The sequence below is a fragment of the Hippoglossus hippoglossus genome, chromosome 9 (genome assembly GCF_009819705.1).
Source record: "Hippoglossus hippoglossus isolate fHipHip1 chromosome 9, fHipHip1.pri, whole genome shotgun sequence".
Taxonomy (NCBI): domain Eukaryota; kingdom Metazoa; phylum Chordata; class Actinopteri; order Pleuronectiformes; family Pleuronectidae; genus Hippoglossus; species Hippoglossus hippoglossus.
In genome coordinates, this window is record NC_047159.1 from 22,616,902 (window position 1) to 22,631,777 (window position 14,876).

The 14,876-nt window shown below is 42.1% G+C and overlaps 1 protein-coding gene across 8 annotated transcripts in view; it reads left to right on the forward strand.

Moving 5' to 3' along the window:
- Positions 1 to 14,876, forward strand: part of arvcfb (ARVCF delta catenin family member b) — a 228,590-nt gene that overhangs the window by 99,025 nt on the left and 114,689 nt on the right. For 6 of the 8 annotated variants that reach the window (XM_034594796.1, XM_034594802.1, XM_034594801.1 and 3 more), the window contains exons 4-5: positions 1,855 to 1,941; positions 3,041 to 3,260. The exons of 1 other annotated variant lie outside the window; for it this stretch is intronic. In XM_034594796.1, the coding sequence (XP_034450687.1) occupies positions 3,069 to 3,260 (192 nt within the window). In that variant the 5' untranslated portion in view covers positions 1,855 to 1,941; positions 3,041 to 3,068. The remainder of the gene's footprint in view (positions 1 to 1,854; positions 1,942 to 3,040; positions 3,261 to 14,876) is intronic. One more of the 8 variants, XM_034594797.1, reaches the window with a different exon arrangement.

A 14,876-nucleotide genomic window follows, 5' to 3' on the forward strand; every position in this document is an offset into this window, starting at 1 on the left:
CAGATCCATGCTCAAAATTGTAGCTGCACGCGTGTGGATATATTTATTGGGTGGCTATTTTTAGAACAGAGGGTTTGTGCTGAAGTGCATTATCCTTGAGGAAAAGCCTTGCAACAGCACAAGTGAAGCTTGTAGCGAGACGCCGCATCAACTCCACACATGGAATACAAGTCTATTTTTTCCTTTTGATTAAAGATGTTTACACCTTAAGAATAGTCAAATCTAACACACTTCCCTTTGTGGAATTAATTAAACAGTTTCCATTTTTTTAAATCCCATCTCTTTGATTAGTAATTCTCTCCTCCACTCATAAACTTCCAGTAGTGACGTCCACAAATGACTTTCCTGCCCTTGGATTTGTTCTTTGATATGTTTCCATTACATAAAGCTGGGACTAAGTAGGGCGTGTGTAATTGAGTTTGGGGTTAAACGTGCAGACCTTGGCTGTGTTTTTTCCCCTCTGACCCAGGCCATTAGCACACATCTGCTGAACCAAAGATTTAAAAAAAAACAGGGCTGTCATGTGGGCATCTTCAAATGCCCCTCCCTGTGCATTCTGGGCTATTTTAAGTAGGCCCAGAAGTCGGTGTTTAATGATAAGCTGTGGGGTGTAGCTGACATGCCTGCCATATTATTCCCTTTATGACTCAGGAAGCAGCGGCTATATTTGCCCCACTCCCATTCAACCCTTTAGGGTTGTGAATCATTAGAGTCCGTCATCAAGTATGACCAATCAACATGGCTTATGTCACCCTATTGCTGTCTGTTATCTTAAGGAGTAGACAGCTTTGAAAACTGATAAGGATGCTATTTTTTGCAAGGAGTCAACCTTGCCCAGCAATGTTTCCATAACGGTACTAACTTACCAGCTGATGACTGGAAACACCAGGGATGAATATTTTAGTGAGAACAGTGTTTTAAAGACTTCTTTCACATAGATGTGGAGTTAATCTTGACAACACACGCTCCTCAACGCGTATTGCTTTGTGAGGAAGAGTGAAGGAAGAGTCGTGTCAGACGAGACTCCGCTCCAGATAAATAAATAATCAGCACGCAACAAACATCAAAAGAGGGATTGTGCTCTTCAAAGGGAATAAGGGCCTCACACTCACCAGGTCCTATAATGACGATGAATCTTGTTTATGTGCGCACACATTCAAAGACACAATTTTTGTTGCATCTGCATTCATGGTCCCCTGCTGAGGCAAAACACCCCGCCTCGATCTCTGTCTGTGTCAGTGGCAGGATCGGCTTCAAAATACCAAAACATCTTTCACGCCCCCCTTTTTAGTAGAAACTCCAGAAGATTATGTCACAGCCACATACCAAAGATATAGTGCTTGTGGTGGAGCTGTGAAAATAATTACTTGTAAAATGTTATGAAGTGATGAACTGTTCTGTAAAATAGACATTGTTGGATTGGCCCTCTTGCAGAGTCCTCCAGAATTCTCCAAAATCACCATTTTGTCTTGCATCAAGTTTGCAAAATGAGATAGTAATGCTGGACCCAGCAAAAGGGCCTCATCAATCAAATGATCACTACTCAACTGACAAACAGTGAACTTTGGGATTTGGGGAATTTTGGGGGTTGGGTCCTTGGGAAGCTGTTGATCTGCCAGACTGATGATCCAGTCAGGAAAGTACACATGTACACTGATTAATGAAGATTATATAAACAGTTAAAATATTACTCTTGAAGAATATATGAACAAACTAATTTACCTGTTTCAGAAAATTTACATCAAACACAACTCAGACTGAAGAACATATGCTGTTTATTGCTTTTCATTCCTCTTTTAACCTCTGGCTTCTTCTCTTTTGTCTTCCCTTTGTTTTTCCCCCTTTTCCCCTCAGTTCTCTGTTCTTCTTGCTGTCTCATCCCTCTGTCTCTGAGTGGGGGATGTCTTTTTTCTAACACCTCTCGGCCTGCTTATCTATTCGGTCTGTATTGCAGTGGAATGGTTTTTCCAAGCCCATTTGTTTTTGTGTTGTCAAACCCCCTTGATATCACGCCATCAGTTATGGATATCAGTGTGTGTGTGTGTGTGTGTGTGTGTGTGTGTGTGTGTGTGTGTGTGTGTGTGTGTGTGTGTGTGTGTGTGTGTGTGTGTGTGTGTGTGTGTGTGTGTGTGTGTGTGTGTGTGTGTGTGTGTGTGTGTGTGTGTGTGTGTGTGTGTGTGTGTGTGTGTGTGTGTGTGTGTGTGTGTGTGTGTGTGTGTGTGTGACAGTGATATCGCTATCGCTTGCAACTGTTATCTGGAAGTCATGATTGTTTATGATAGCAAGTGTGTGTGTGTGTGTTTGTTCGTGTGTGATACCAGGCCGGGGTTGTCTGTTTGGTTGGCTGTGGTAAAGCTTGCATGTGTTGGATTTGTGCCTGCATCACTGCTTGTGCGTCACAATGCATTATGGCTTGGTGCATGAATGTATGCGATGACAGCGCCATTTCTCCATGCTGGCTGTTGTTCATTTGCAGGGATGTGATCATTCCTCTCCACCTTTAGGCTGCACAGAAACAAGAATCTTTGTTTCTGTGCCCTGTGCTGTTTCATTCTCTTGAAATTGGCGGATCATGTTTTCATCTTACAGTGCTGATGCTCCAGCAAACTGCATTGAGTTCTATATGTGGTGCCATGATTACAATTTTAAGAAAGGATCAAACTTCTGAAAGAAAAGTATTTTCTAAAAGATAAGACTTTCACATGCGGTCTTTCTTTTTAGAAGGTTGTTCCTTCAGGGTATTGACTCAAGTAACGAGTCTAAAGTTAACCAATTTGATTTTAATGCCCATGCCCCTCCAATCACCCAGCTCCTTGAATTGCTCCATTTCAATGTGTCTTGTTGATCATTTATGGCTTTTGCTGAATGCCAAATCATCAATGTCATATCTTGGCCAGTAAATAAGTCATGTACTTCACTCTGAATTTGAGCCATGAGTCCACCTGTTGATGCCATTCACCCAGCTTGTTGGGTCTGGGTGTCTTTAATGACCTGGTGCCCCCTCCTCCCCCTTCTCTTCCCTCCCTTACCAACTTGGAAGATCGGTACAACTGCGACCAACACTGAACATGGAGGACTATGACGTTCGCTCAGCCGCCAGCATCCTGGCCTCAGTGAAAGAACAGGAGGCGCGTTTTGAGCAGCTGACCCGAGCCCTTGAGGAGGAGCGTCGAAACGTCACCCTGCAGCTAGAGCGCGCCAACCTGCCTCCCAACGCCACCGCCAGCCAACCGCTGGCATGGCAGCAGGTGGTGATGCAGGTAAATGACGCCAGCATGCTGGCCAACCACCCCTTGTCTTTTTCAACCACCAGCTTGACCTACCATGTGTCTGCCTGCGTGCTTACCTCAGTGAAGTCGCATTCGCCTCTCATGCTCCCTCCTTCCATCAGCAAGTTCATTCCATCATCACGTCTGCTCACGGCCATTGCTTTTAATCACTGGTTGAACTCCGTAATCTCTCTGTTCAATTTCCCTGTGATCTGGGACACTTGTTCCTATTGTCTGGACCCACTGTCCTGGATGTTGTACAATAATCTGCTCTGTGGTGACTCATCTTTAAAAGCGAGCTGATGAGATTCAAACTCTCATTATGTCTTCCTTCACATCCCTCCCTCTACGCCACTGCCTGCCATACAAATCCCATCTTCTTTCGCCCACTGGTCTTTGATATTGTCTGGTGGTGCTGCTGATTGGATGTGGCCTTTTGCTCAACTCTGGCCAGTGTGTGGGGGATATTAGAGTCCTGGCCAGGGATCCTGTCAATGCTGGCTGACTCTGCAGGAGCAGGACATGTGAGATGTACAAATGAGACAGCTGTAATCCCCTAAAAAATGTCAGCAGGCACAACAACCCATTGATTCACGCACATCAAACTGAGGTAAAATGTTGCAGTTAGCGCTTCTTGTCTTAGCAACTCGCAAGGTCAGGAAATGTAACTTAATATTCAGGTTCTTTTCGGCTTTTGAAGGGCTGTCTGATGCACGTGCTTCTGTTGTGCTAATATCCTCACAGCACTTTACCCTGGTTTTACTCTTGCATATGTCATTTCTGTGAAGAAACTGTACACGTGGTACAAACGAAAGCACGACTCGGTGATGCTGCATCTGTAGCACTTAGATGCATCACCTTTAATCACAGTAAAGGAGGCTGTCTCATGTTTTATTGATACAGCAAAACCCAAAGCGCTGGAACAGGTTTGCATACATTTGCCTGTGGATGTGTTTGTCTGGTGTCTGTGTTCATCTTTAAAGGGCTAGCTGCCAATTTGGCTTTGTGAAGTGAAATGAAGATGATGCAGAGAAAGTATGGTACGGTTAAGTGTGTGTGTGTGTGTGTGTGTGTGTGTGTGTGTGAAAGAGAGACAAATACCCTCTTCATAAACTTGTCAATGATTTACTGGACAGTGTTTAACATGACAGGCTCTGAATTAATATGCTTTTTCACACTATCACTCACAGATTAGACTGACAGAGAATTGTGTGTGTGTGTGTGTGTGTGTGAGTGTGTGTGTGTGTGTGTGTGTGTGTGTGTGTCTGTCTGTCTGTCTGTCTGTCTGTCTGTCTGTCTGTCTGTGTGTCTGTCTGTCTGTCTGTCTGTGTCTGTGTGTGTGTGTGTGTGTGTGTGTGTGTGTGTGTGTGTGTGTGTGTGTGTGTGTGTGTGTGTGTGTGTGTGTGTGTGTCTGTGTGTCTGTATGTGAGCTTCACCTCCGACCCACTCCATTCACCCAATGAGGTGGTATGAGTGATGAGGAATGCACCAGGTTGTTCTCTTTCACTCTATCTCATCTTTGCTTTGTTTCTCCACCCACACACACTCACATACAATCCCCGGGCTGCTTGATGAATGAAAATGGAGCATGGATCAGTATCTTAGGGTTCAGACTCACAACCTCAAGGTCAGACTCGATGAGCCTGCCATTGTTCAAAGCTAGGGTGAAAAAAAAAATGTGGATGACAGTGGAAACCAACTGATCAAGAGGGACTTGGATACACATTGCTCACCTTGGAACAGATTGGTCCTAATAATCAGTCTTCATCGTTTGAGCTTGGTTGCAGGTTACTTCACATGCTCATCAGCAGAGTCCTGTATGATTAGTCACTTCAAACTGTGCATGGAGAATGTCAATACTGCCCACCCCACTTTGTTGCTTTTAACACAGCGGGCTCCTCTGTCCAGTCCAGCCTGGATGTGGAGTGAGGCATGGCCTCTGGACAGCAGCCAAATGGCTCAAATAAATAACACAGCACTGGTTTGACAGCGTTATGAGGATATATAGCAGTCATTTCCTCCACAGATTTAAAGTGTAGAAGATTTACTGCTGTTCTACTTTTGTGACAAATCTTTTGGATAATGCTCATGTGAACGTAAAAATATTTGCATGATGGGGAAGAGTTTTTAGCAACTCCGTCAGTGTGGTTCTAAGGCTGGTATAGCGTTGGTTTGTAAGTCTGTCCACCACACAGTTCAGGGTGATATAGTTCAACAACTATTGTGTGTTGTATATTGCACACATATGGATGGTCCTATGAGATCTTCTGACATTGATGGTGCCTTGACTTATCCAACACAAGGTTGACTTTTTTGTGTTTTAATGGACTGCATGTGACATTTTATCCATACATTTCATACTTTAATGATCCTATGACTGTTTCTCTAGTAGCCCCATGATGCCTATAGCCCAAAGGATACAAGATGTTGTTAAGCCAATACTTATATGAACGTGTTTTGAAAATCTGACAAATGCTCCATTAGCCTATATTGGCGAATAATGATTTAATAAAAAAAAAAAGATTTACTTTACCTCATTTAAAACATTTTTTTAATCTTCTTTGAAACAATTGTTACCAGAAAATCTATAGAGAATGTTTCAGATCTATTTTATCTGCTAAATGTCAGCATGGAAGCATTGGCGAAATAAGTAGTGATTTAAGCATGCTGATATCAGCGTTTAGCTAAAAGCAGGACTGGGTACAACTTTACTGAACCACTAGCACCTAAGATAGAGTCTTGGCCTTGTTTAACCAAAAAGAAAAATTGTGAGTGAAGTCGAAACCTTCAAGCATTTCATGTTGTTTTTGTTGGCTAAAAACGCTACATACCACACATTGTTTTTCTTCTAGGATCTTAGTCTGTCCTGTAGAGAATCACTCTCTGATATTAACACCCTGTGTGTAAGACTGAATAGGATTAAAGAATCTTGTGATTCAACATGTTTAAATATTATTCTAATGTTATTATTTGGCCCTACTTTATCTCAACACTGGGTAAAGGAAGGTAGATCACCACAAGATGCTTTGATTGGAACATTGTCTGTGGGAAAAGGTTCTTCTGAACCGCACTGTCCTACTTTCTCAGACCTTTCTAATTGAATCCTGATCCTCACTCACTTCAATATAACACTTTATGAATTGCTGCCAAGGAGGAGAATTAGTGTTTATGCTGCACGGTCCTATGAGGAAAATCATAACAATGATGTTGGCCACTCCATTAGCTGTCCTGATGAAATTATCAGAAGATTCACTGATGCGGACTGAGTGGCCTTACAATCCACATTCATCAACAGCCCCAACATGTGAGCACTTACATGCTAAGATCATACGCTGTCTTCATTTGAAATCACTTTTTCCTTTGGTAATTGATTTTTGCCTGAAGGAGCGTTATCACCAAGGCTCTGAAAGGTCAAGTGTTGCATGGTGACTGTTCAATGTGTGGAGAAAGGCAGACAGCACTCAGACAACCATGTCTGTCTGGAGCTAAGGGAGAAGGTGACCTCATTTCATATACACCAGACGCCTAATCTACCCACGGCCGCTGCCTGACGCATGCATAGTTCCCATCTCGCACTGCATACAATCACCCAGCTTTGAAAAGGCAGGGCTCCACATGAAAGCGTGTCTGCATGTCTGGGACAAGTGGAGTGTTTGTAGGGCAAGTGGAAGAGAAATTTCATAAACAACAAATACAGTTTGATCGTATTATGTGCCACTGACTCACTACATGACTTTTTAGATAAATAAACAACTGTTCTGAGACGAATGCACTTTTTCCCTCTTATATATCCATTTCAGAAAGCCATAATTGACCAATCAGCAGTCACTCCAAATATCCCGCAGCTTAGGAATCACTTACAGTTCAAACATTCAGTGGAACAGTGGCTGCGATGTTCCTTCAGGCTTTGCAGCCTGGCCAAGTGTCAGGAAAAGCCCCAAGAAGAAGAAACGTTACAACTCAACCATACAAGTCAACGAGAGAACGAAGATTTGTGAACGGTAACTGTGTGCACACACACAGACAGAGAAATCTTTTCTTCAGCTTTATAAAGCCTTGAGCTTCAGTTTCACTTCAACAATTAACCACAAATGAATGTGAAAACGCTGTCACATGTGACCATTACGTACGACTGTGGCTAATTCTTTACCACTAATTCATCACCCATACCCAAACTATCATCATGATAATATCTCAATCATTATTAAATGTCAGAGGGATAAACATTGATAATCATTTGAAGCTCACATTGAGAAAGACTTGCTTTGCAATTCAGCATGACATATAAAGGTCATTAGCAAGGACGTAATGGCTTGAATGTAAAATAATGACTAATAAATAATTTCAAAGTTTATAAATATGCCTCAGTGACATTTTATATAAGGCCAGGTAGAATGGCGCATACTAATGCCAATGTTAAATGACAAACAGCTTTTTATTGTAGCCACATTAATAAAATTCATAAATTAAATAATTTACTGTTGACGTAGTTTGTATGCTTTCAACTGTTTGTTCATCTGAACTCTGCATTTTCAAACAATTGATAAAAGTTAATTACTGTAATTATTACAAGTATGTTTTTTTCTTTGTGTCTTTTTTAGATAGTGAAAGTGGAGAGAGAGGAGATGTGGGCGAGAGAGGGGGTATGGACATGCAGTTAGTGGTCTGGCGGGCTGGGAGGTCCTGAGGACCTGCTGCTCAGAGCATGTATGTCCATGTGGTATATGCATCCTGACCATTCGGCTATGTGGTCACCCCAATTATTTTTATTTCACCCGTGCAAGTAACTTTTGTTCCTGGACGAGTGAAAGGTAAATTTGAATAATTGTCGAGCCCTGAAAGGAAACTACATAATTTCTCTCACTGTGGATATCATAAAATACTGCCATTTGGTATTCCGATACTACATTCTGCAGGCGTCCAGCATTGCAGAGGCATACCATCCCTTGTGCAAATGTTGTGGGAAGTTTTCAAAGGCTTGTGAGCTTTAAAGAGAGGGAACAGTGCAGCCTTTGATCTGTGGTGAAGATGTACAGGCTCCGGCCCTGCGATGGTACCACAGCACTCAACCAACAATCGCTTCAGCTGCCCTCCACCCACTTTCATCCCCACAGCCCCCCCTCCCCCTCAAGCCCTGTCTAGGCACAATGGATACAAAGGGCTAAGGGTGCTATAGCGACAGAAGATCTATCCTTCCACTGGCAGGGCTCAGGAGCTCCTGTACCCTCATAAATCACCTGCCTAACAATGAGCCTTAGTGTGCCCCCTCCCTTCCTCTGTCTTCCCTTGTCTTCATTCCTCGCTGTGCCATCAAGAACTTTCTCGCCTCCCATAAACACCCTAATTACCTCGGTGTGAAAGTGCCTCCTTTGTTTATTTTTGTATACCACACTGTTCCCGTGGCCCTCCTACACTTATTCCCTTTCAATTTATAGGTTCATGTTGCAGCCTGCAGAAAAGTCACATGTAAATAAATCCTTTAATAACATTTCTGTGTGTTTTCCATGTTTCCGTATGAAACAGTTAATCATATCTCACACAGTGTAAAGGTTACCTGGTCGACTGGTTGTGACCTTTTCACTAATATTTCTAAATAATCTTCAGAGAAAAATGCAAATAGAGACAAATAGAGCAGCGGCACTATACAACGTTATGGTGGAAGGATTGTTCAGTAATCTCAATGCTGAGGATACAATTCCTCATTTAGGCATGGTGACATCTAAAGCTGTGGTTCCCAAAGGTTCCCAATGGTTCTCAATCCTCAACTATGAGATGCGTTACCCTGACATTTGAATCGCTATGAATCGCTGAGTTTATGAACCAGGGTTAAGATAGATGGATAGATGGAAGGATGGATAGATGGATAGATGGATAGATGGATAGATGAATAGATGGATAGATGGATAGATGGATAGATGGATAGATGGAAGGATATTACAGCAACGCAAGTAAAAAAGGTATTGTTATAAAAACAATAATGAATTAAATAGAACTATAGAAATACAATTAGACACAAGTTCAGTCCATCCACTGGTGATTTGCCTGAATTAGTTGTGTAAAACTATTTCAAATTAACATTAATGTTCAAAGTAGTAGCAATGAATCAGATAAGACGTGTACAATAATATTAAATATAATCTTTAATTACATATTCAACAGTACAGCAGTGTGGCTCGGTATTATATAATATATATAATAAATATAGTACGCACAAAATCTAAGGGGTTCTAAAGGCAATGTGATCCATTTGCACTTCTAATAAATGTATTTTACATTTGCGTCACAAAGACTTTCCCACTAAACAGCTCAGCCTTCAGTAAAAATGCGGAGCGATTGTGCTTTTACATTCAAGATCATCTTTTATTCATTCCCTCTTCAAAATTATTTGTCACGTTCGAGGTGATGACCCGTGAATCACGCTGCTAACCACTCGTGAAGGGGGGGGGGGAGTCCTTTTTGTGTCTCAGCGCGGCACAGGGGCTGACATGCAAAGACAAGAACTTTTAGAGAGACTGGGGTTGTGCATATTCCTCTTGTTCAGATGAACAGGGCGAGAGAGAGGTTTCAAAGGTAGAGCAGCGGAAAAACCTTTTGTACTGTGGGCTATTTATGTTCCCCCGAGGCAGCTCAGACCTCCATCCTTCAAACCGGCCCCAACAACGGTGGACTTAATGCCTGTCCTGGTGCACCTCCCTGTCATTTGATCACAATCCATTAAACCATTATGCTCACTAAAAGCTCTTAGAGTGGTATCTGAAAACTACTCCCACTTCCTCTACCACACATCCTCACTTACTGGCAAAGGTGAACAGGCAAGTTAAATATCTTTTGAGGGCGATGCCTCGGCCTGAGACTTTCTGGAGAGCGTGGAGGTCTTCTTGTGTACGTGAAGATGACCATGGGCTTGACCGTTGAGTTCAGACACTTAACTGTTTCGCCCATGTGTTTGAAATAAATCCCCTCTCCTTCACGGGACACCAATGCTACCTGAGGAATGTGACCTCAGTGTCCAGCAGGGTATCCAAACAAGGCTGGAGGCTGACCCCTAAATTGAAAACAGTTTGAGAACTTGGTAGCTGGGTTGGTGGTGTTCCCCAAAGTCTTGATTTAATTATCATCATGAGTTTAACGTACTGGTGCGACATTTTTACAACATGACTTACAAGCATGTAAATAGCCACCAAATGAGGACCAGAAGCTGCACTCAGCCTTGTGTTGGAAGGTTTGCAGGAGTAAATTTGCACTTTATTGGACAGAGCATTCCTTAAGACTACAGATGCTTTAGTAGCGAAAAAGGGACTTGAGCTAACTTTTATTTTCAATTTCACCCCAGTGTGTTCTTTAATAAAGGCTAATGTGGATATTGAGTTCTATTGCCAAGTAAACAGTGTCTTCTGCTTTATTGCTCCTCGGCAAATACATTTGTGTAAACTGTCCTTGGGAAGTAATGTGAAGTAGAAGACTCAAATGAACTTTTGTTAAAAGTGTTCCCTGTAAAACCTTTCACGTTTCCTGGAAAGAGGCACAAAAGGAGCTCGGCTGAACTGACAAATGAAGTCAGGCAAAAAATCTCCAGAGCAGATGAATGAACTCCGAAAGGAAACTGAAACACTCAGGTGGTGCTTTACCTGGAATTAGTCCAGAATCTCAATTCTGTTTAATGTTAACAAAGGCAAACCTCTTGGTGTTTGCCAGTAAATCATCTTTCTCCCACCTGCCAGGCGGTTATCAGCATGTGAATCCATAGCAACGGCAGGGGTGTGTATGTGCAGTAACCGTAATCTATAGTTAGTATTCCATCAGATTATAGCGATAAAGTCAGAGCCACACATACATCTATTGGCTTTGCCAGTGCAAACTGACTATATGAGTTCTGGCGTTGCCTCAGGGGTAGACACACTACCTAGCTGGGCAGACTATAAAAAGACTGGACATCACAGAGTCTGGAATTTGTAGACTGCTGCTGTTTTGTGTCACAGAGCTGCTCACACACACACACACACACACACACACACACTTGGTTTAAAAACCATGTTATTTGTCTCAAGTTGAAGCCAGGCTGTGGGGCCCTCTTTATATGATGGTGTATTTGAAAAGGGTGAAGTTGAAGGAGGGCGGGCTTGGTATGTGAACTGTCTCAGTGTCGGGGAGCGATGGTCGTGAGGCAGGAATGTGTGAAAAGATGGGCACTACTCTTCTCCACGAGCCTCATTCAAACCGATCATTCTGTGCTGAGTAAGTGCATATAGCAAGCACAAATTCCATGTATAGAGAGGAAAGTAATTTTCCTTTCTCCCAAGCTGCTACCAGACATGAGCTCAGGAAAATGTCTGGAGAGTTGACATTTGACTCACATGACTCCTCATTTTCTGGAGTTTGGCTTTCACACATGAAGAACGTAGCAGGAGATCAGATGCGTTCACAACAACAGGAAAGTGTCTGGAACATTCAGGCGAGGAGTGGCACCTGGTTAGAGCATGCAGGAGGCAGGAAATGACGCATAATGTTTTTGTTTTCCTGCAACGTTTTGGGTAATTTCAGCGTCTGCCCTTATCGCCAAAAGGTCTCAAATCTCTTTGTCTTTCCAAGTTGACATCTTTGTCTGTGTCTACTACGTGTATGGCTCCTCTTTTTCATCCTCAGATATATTAGATCCAGTAATGTTTCCGCTGTTTTCTCACATGAGCTCACTCTGACTTTTACAGACATTTTACTAGGGGGCTGGCAGGAAAAGTTGTGAAAAATGTCTAGAGTAGCCGACTCAAATATTTGCATTCTTACATACTGCCCCTGAAGAAAATTTCAGGGAAATGTCTGCAGTTCAGTGCCGGTCTGACAACAGCTACAGTTCTAAATGCAGCTGACCTTGATCACTGAAGGAGCCAGTTGAAACCTGCCAAGAAGCTGCTGCTCATTATCTTACATGTTAACGTATAACAAGGCATATGAGAAATTGAATTAGTACTATGGCATTTTCATCTAAAACAATAGTTCTTGACCTTTTCGAGTTGTGTCCCACGAGTATAATCGGGCTGGTGAACATGTCTGATCAGATGGGGAAGCTAAGATGTGTTTTTCTGCACTGCAGACTGCCACACCATAATTCTTAACCCTTTTATTAGATTGTGCTCAACTTTGACTGTTTTATGAGCGTTTTCCCACTTTTAGAGCAAATATGCACTCACAGCATCTGAAGCGGTGGAAAGAGGAGGAAACTTCACAAAATACAAAAGTATTTAGTTTTGGCCAAGCAGTATCTCATGTGCACACAGACTTTGACTCTCACAAACACACCGAAAAACATCAATTCTAAAGCATATCTTATCCCTGATACAGATACAGATTTGATGTAAAAACTATTTCCAGTCTAAAATATTACATTTTATTTTGAAAATATATATATATATATATATATATTTTTTTTTCCCACTCAACCATCTGGTGACCCCCGCAGGTTGAGACTCTCTGATCTACCCACACTTTTGTGGGTATAAGTTGCTGATTTTGCTGCATGTCAGCCTCAAACTGCTTCATATTCTGTTGTTTGTGCTGCATTCTGTGTCCCAATTACACATTGCAGGATGGGAAACTAGGAAAAGCCTAATCCTGTTATAGTTGTATTTCAGTCTCGCTGTACTGTTGCAGAAAGTAGAACCTTTTCATCTGAAGTGATGTCATTTAGACAGAACTTTATTTCCCTAAGTGAAAGGAAAATTGCATTTTTGCGAGACAAAAGTCCCAAATAGATTGGACTCTAATCCTCTGCATCGCTGAGTAGCCATTTTTCAAGGGGAGAATAAAACATGATAGTACAAGTCATTAGATAAGGGCTTTTTTGCAAGCTGTGCCATTGTTGGACTAAACAGCAAGCAGCCTATAGCAGCAGATCATCTTGGCCCTGTACACTCACACACTCATATTATTTTCTTATCAGGCTCCTGCATTGTCCAGTGATTGTTATAAAGTACTTAGAGCAGCAAAGTCAGTATTATCTTGACTCTCATTTTGAATGCATTTGTTTTTTCAGACCTGCTTTGTGAAAGGAGATATTTGGCTGAACTTACCTTTTTGGTAAAGTCGGAAGGTAAACTTAAAAAACTTTTAAAGTACTTGTCACAATTAGATATCAGGAAAGTCTCATTGGAAATTTGAAATGATACAACACAATTCTTTGCAATAAAATACCATATATGTTCTCAAGTTACTTGTTGTTCCGTCTACGTTCCGCATCTGCTTTCACTTCTGTGTCTTCTTGAATTGAAACAAAATCCCTGATTTTAACAGAAGAATCCTCACTGGAGGTGTCTGCCTGTCAGAGCTTTGCTGCACATCAACCTTTCTACCATCTGTTTCACAAGTACGTCCTGACAGAGTATCGCTGACTTCAGGAGGTTTGATTACAGCTCCTGGATTATTCATACACCTTGTACTTGTATTTTACAAGGCCCAGACACGGGTTGACTACAGTCAAGAGAAGAGAGCTTTTGTCTGACAGTAGCAGGCATCCTGGTATCATATGTGCTGTATCACCTACCTGAAAACATTACAGGAGTCAATTTGAAGTGAAGCATTTCATTTACTTTTTTGTAGTTTATCTCTTCCTGTCTTGTCAATTTTCTTTATATCCTGGAACAGAATGCTTATTGATACCCCAGTCCAGCGATGCGTTGTACCTTTCGATTTGCGTAAAGAGCAGCAGCATTTTCCAGCCATGCTAGCAACATGGTTCTATAGCATTGTACCCATTTGTCATTAATTGACATTTTGGGGTATTTCAATAACGAAAGCCTTCAATTGACAAGTGAACAAAACGTAGTGTACAAAAAGGGGAACGTCTCCATGTGATGTCATCATTATTGAAAGCTGGTGAGGTTATTTGTAAAAATCCTGATGGGATGGAGAGATTCTGATGATCTCAATGAGATGATGTGTGGACTCAGTTGGGCTCGACCAGGGCACTGGAGACTGCAGGAGATCGGAGAGGAGGAGGGCTGCAGCGAATCACTGAGATGACAGCTGACAGCGAGAGTGTGACAGCAATGACATGATTGGCTGATTGGGATTGTCACAAAATCGGATTGGATTACCAAAAACACCTACAGCCAGCTGATTAGAAAAGGCACAGAGAGATCATTGTGAATAAATGTGTCATTGTGCGGTGACATCAAATTTGTTAAGCTGACTGCTGTTTCCTCAAGTCACGTCCCTGCTGGTGTTCATTTTTTTCCTTTTTCGTGACCAGAAAGATGGTGTCGCTTCATCCTCTCATCAAAGTTGTGGACATTGACACCACCTTTGACTCAAGGGGGAGGCAGTGCCCTTTTGCAATTCACAGGGCCCTAATGCAACTAAACGTATAGGGCTGCTCTGCTCTGAGTGATTTATTCTGATTTGAGATATACCACCAATCCCCACCTCTAAATGGACATTTCTTATCCTTATAACATTAACTTTGACTCACACATACAAAGCTTCTTTACTCATCTGCCCCCATGAGCCTTCCAGAGCACTAAATGGATTTAAACAAGGTTATGAAAACACTCAACATTTAAATGGCTTTAATGGAATGTGATGTTGCAAATCACATAAGAGCAGCCAATGTTGAAG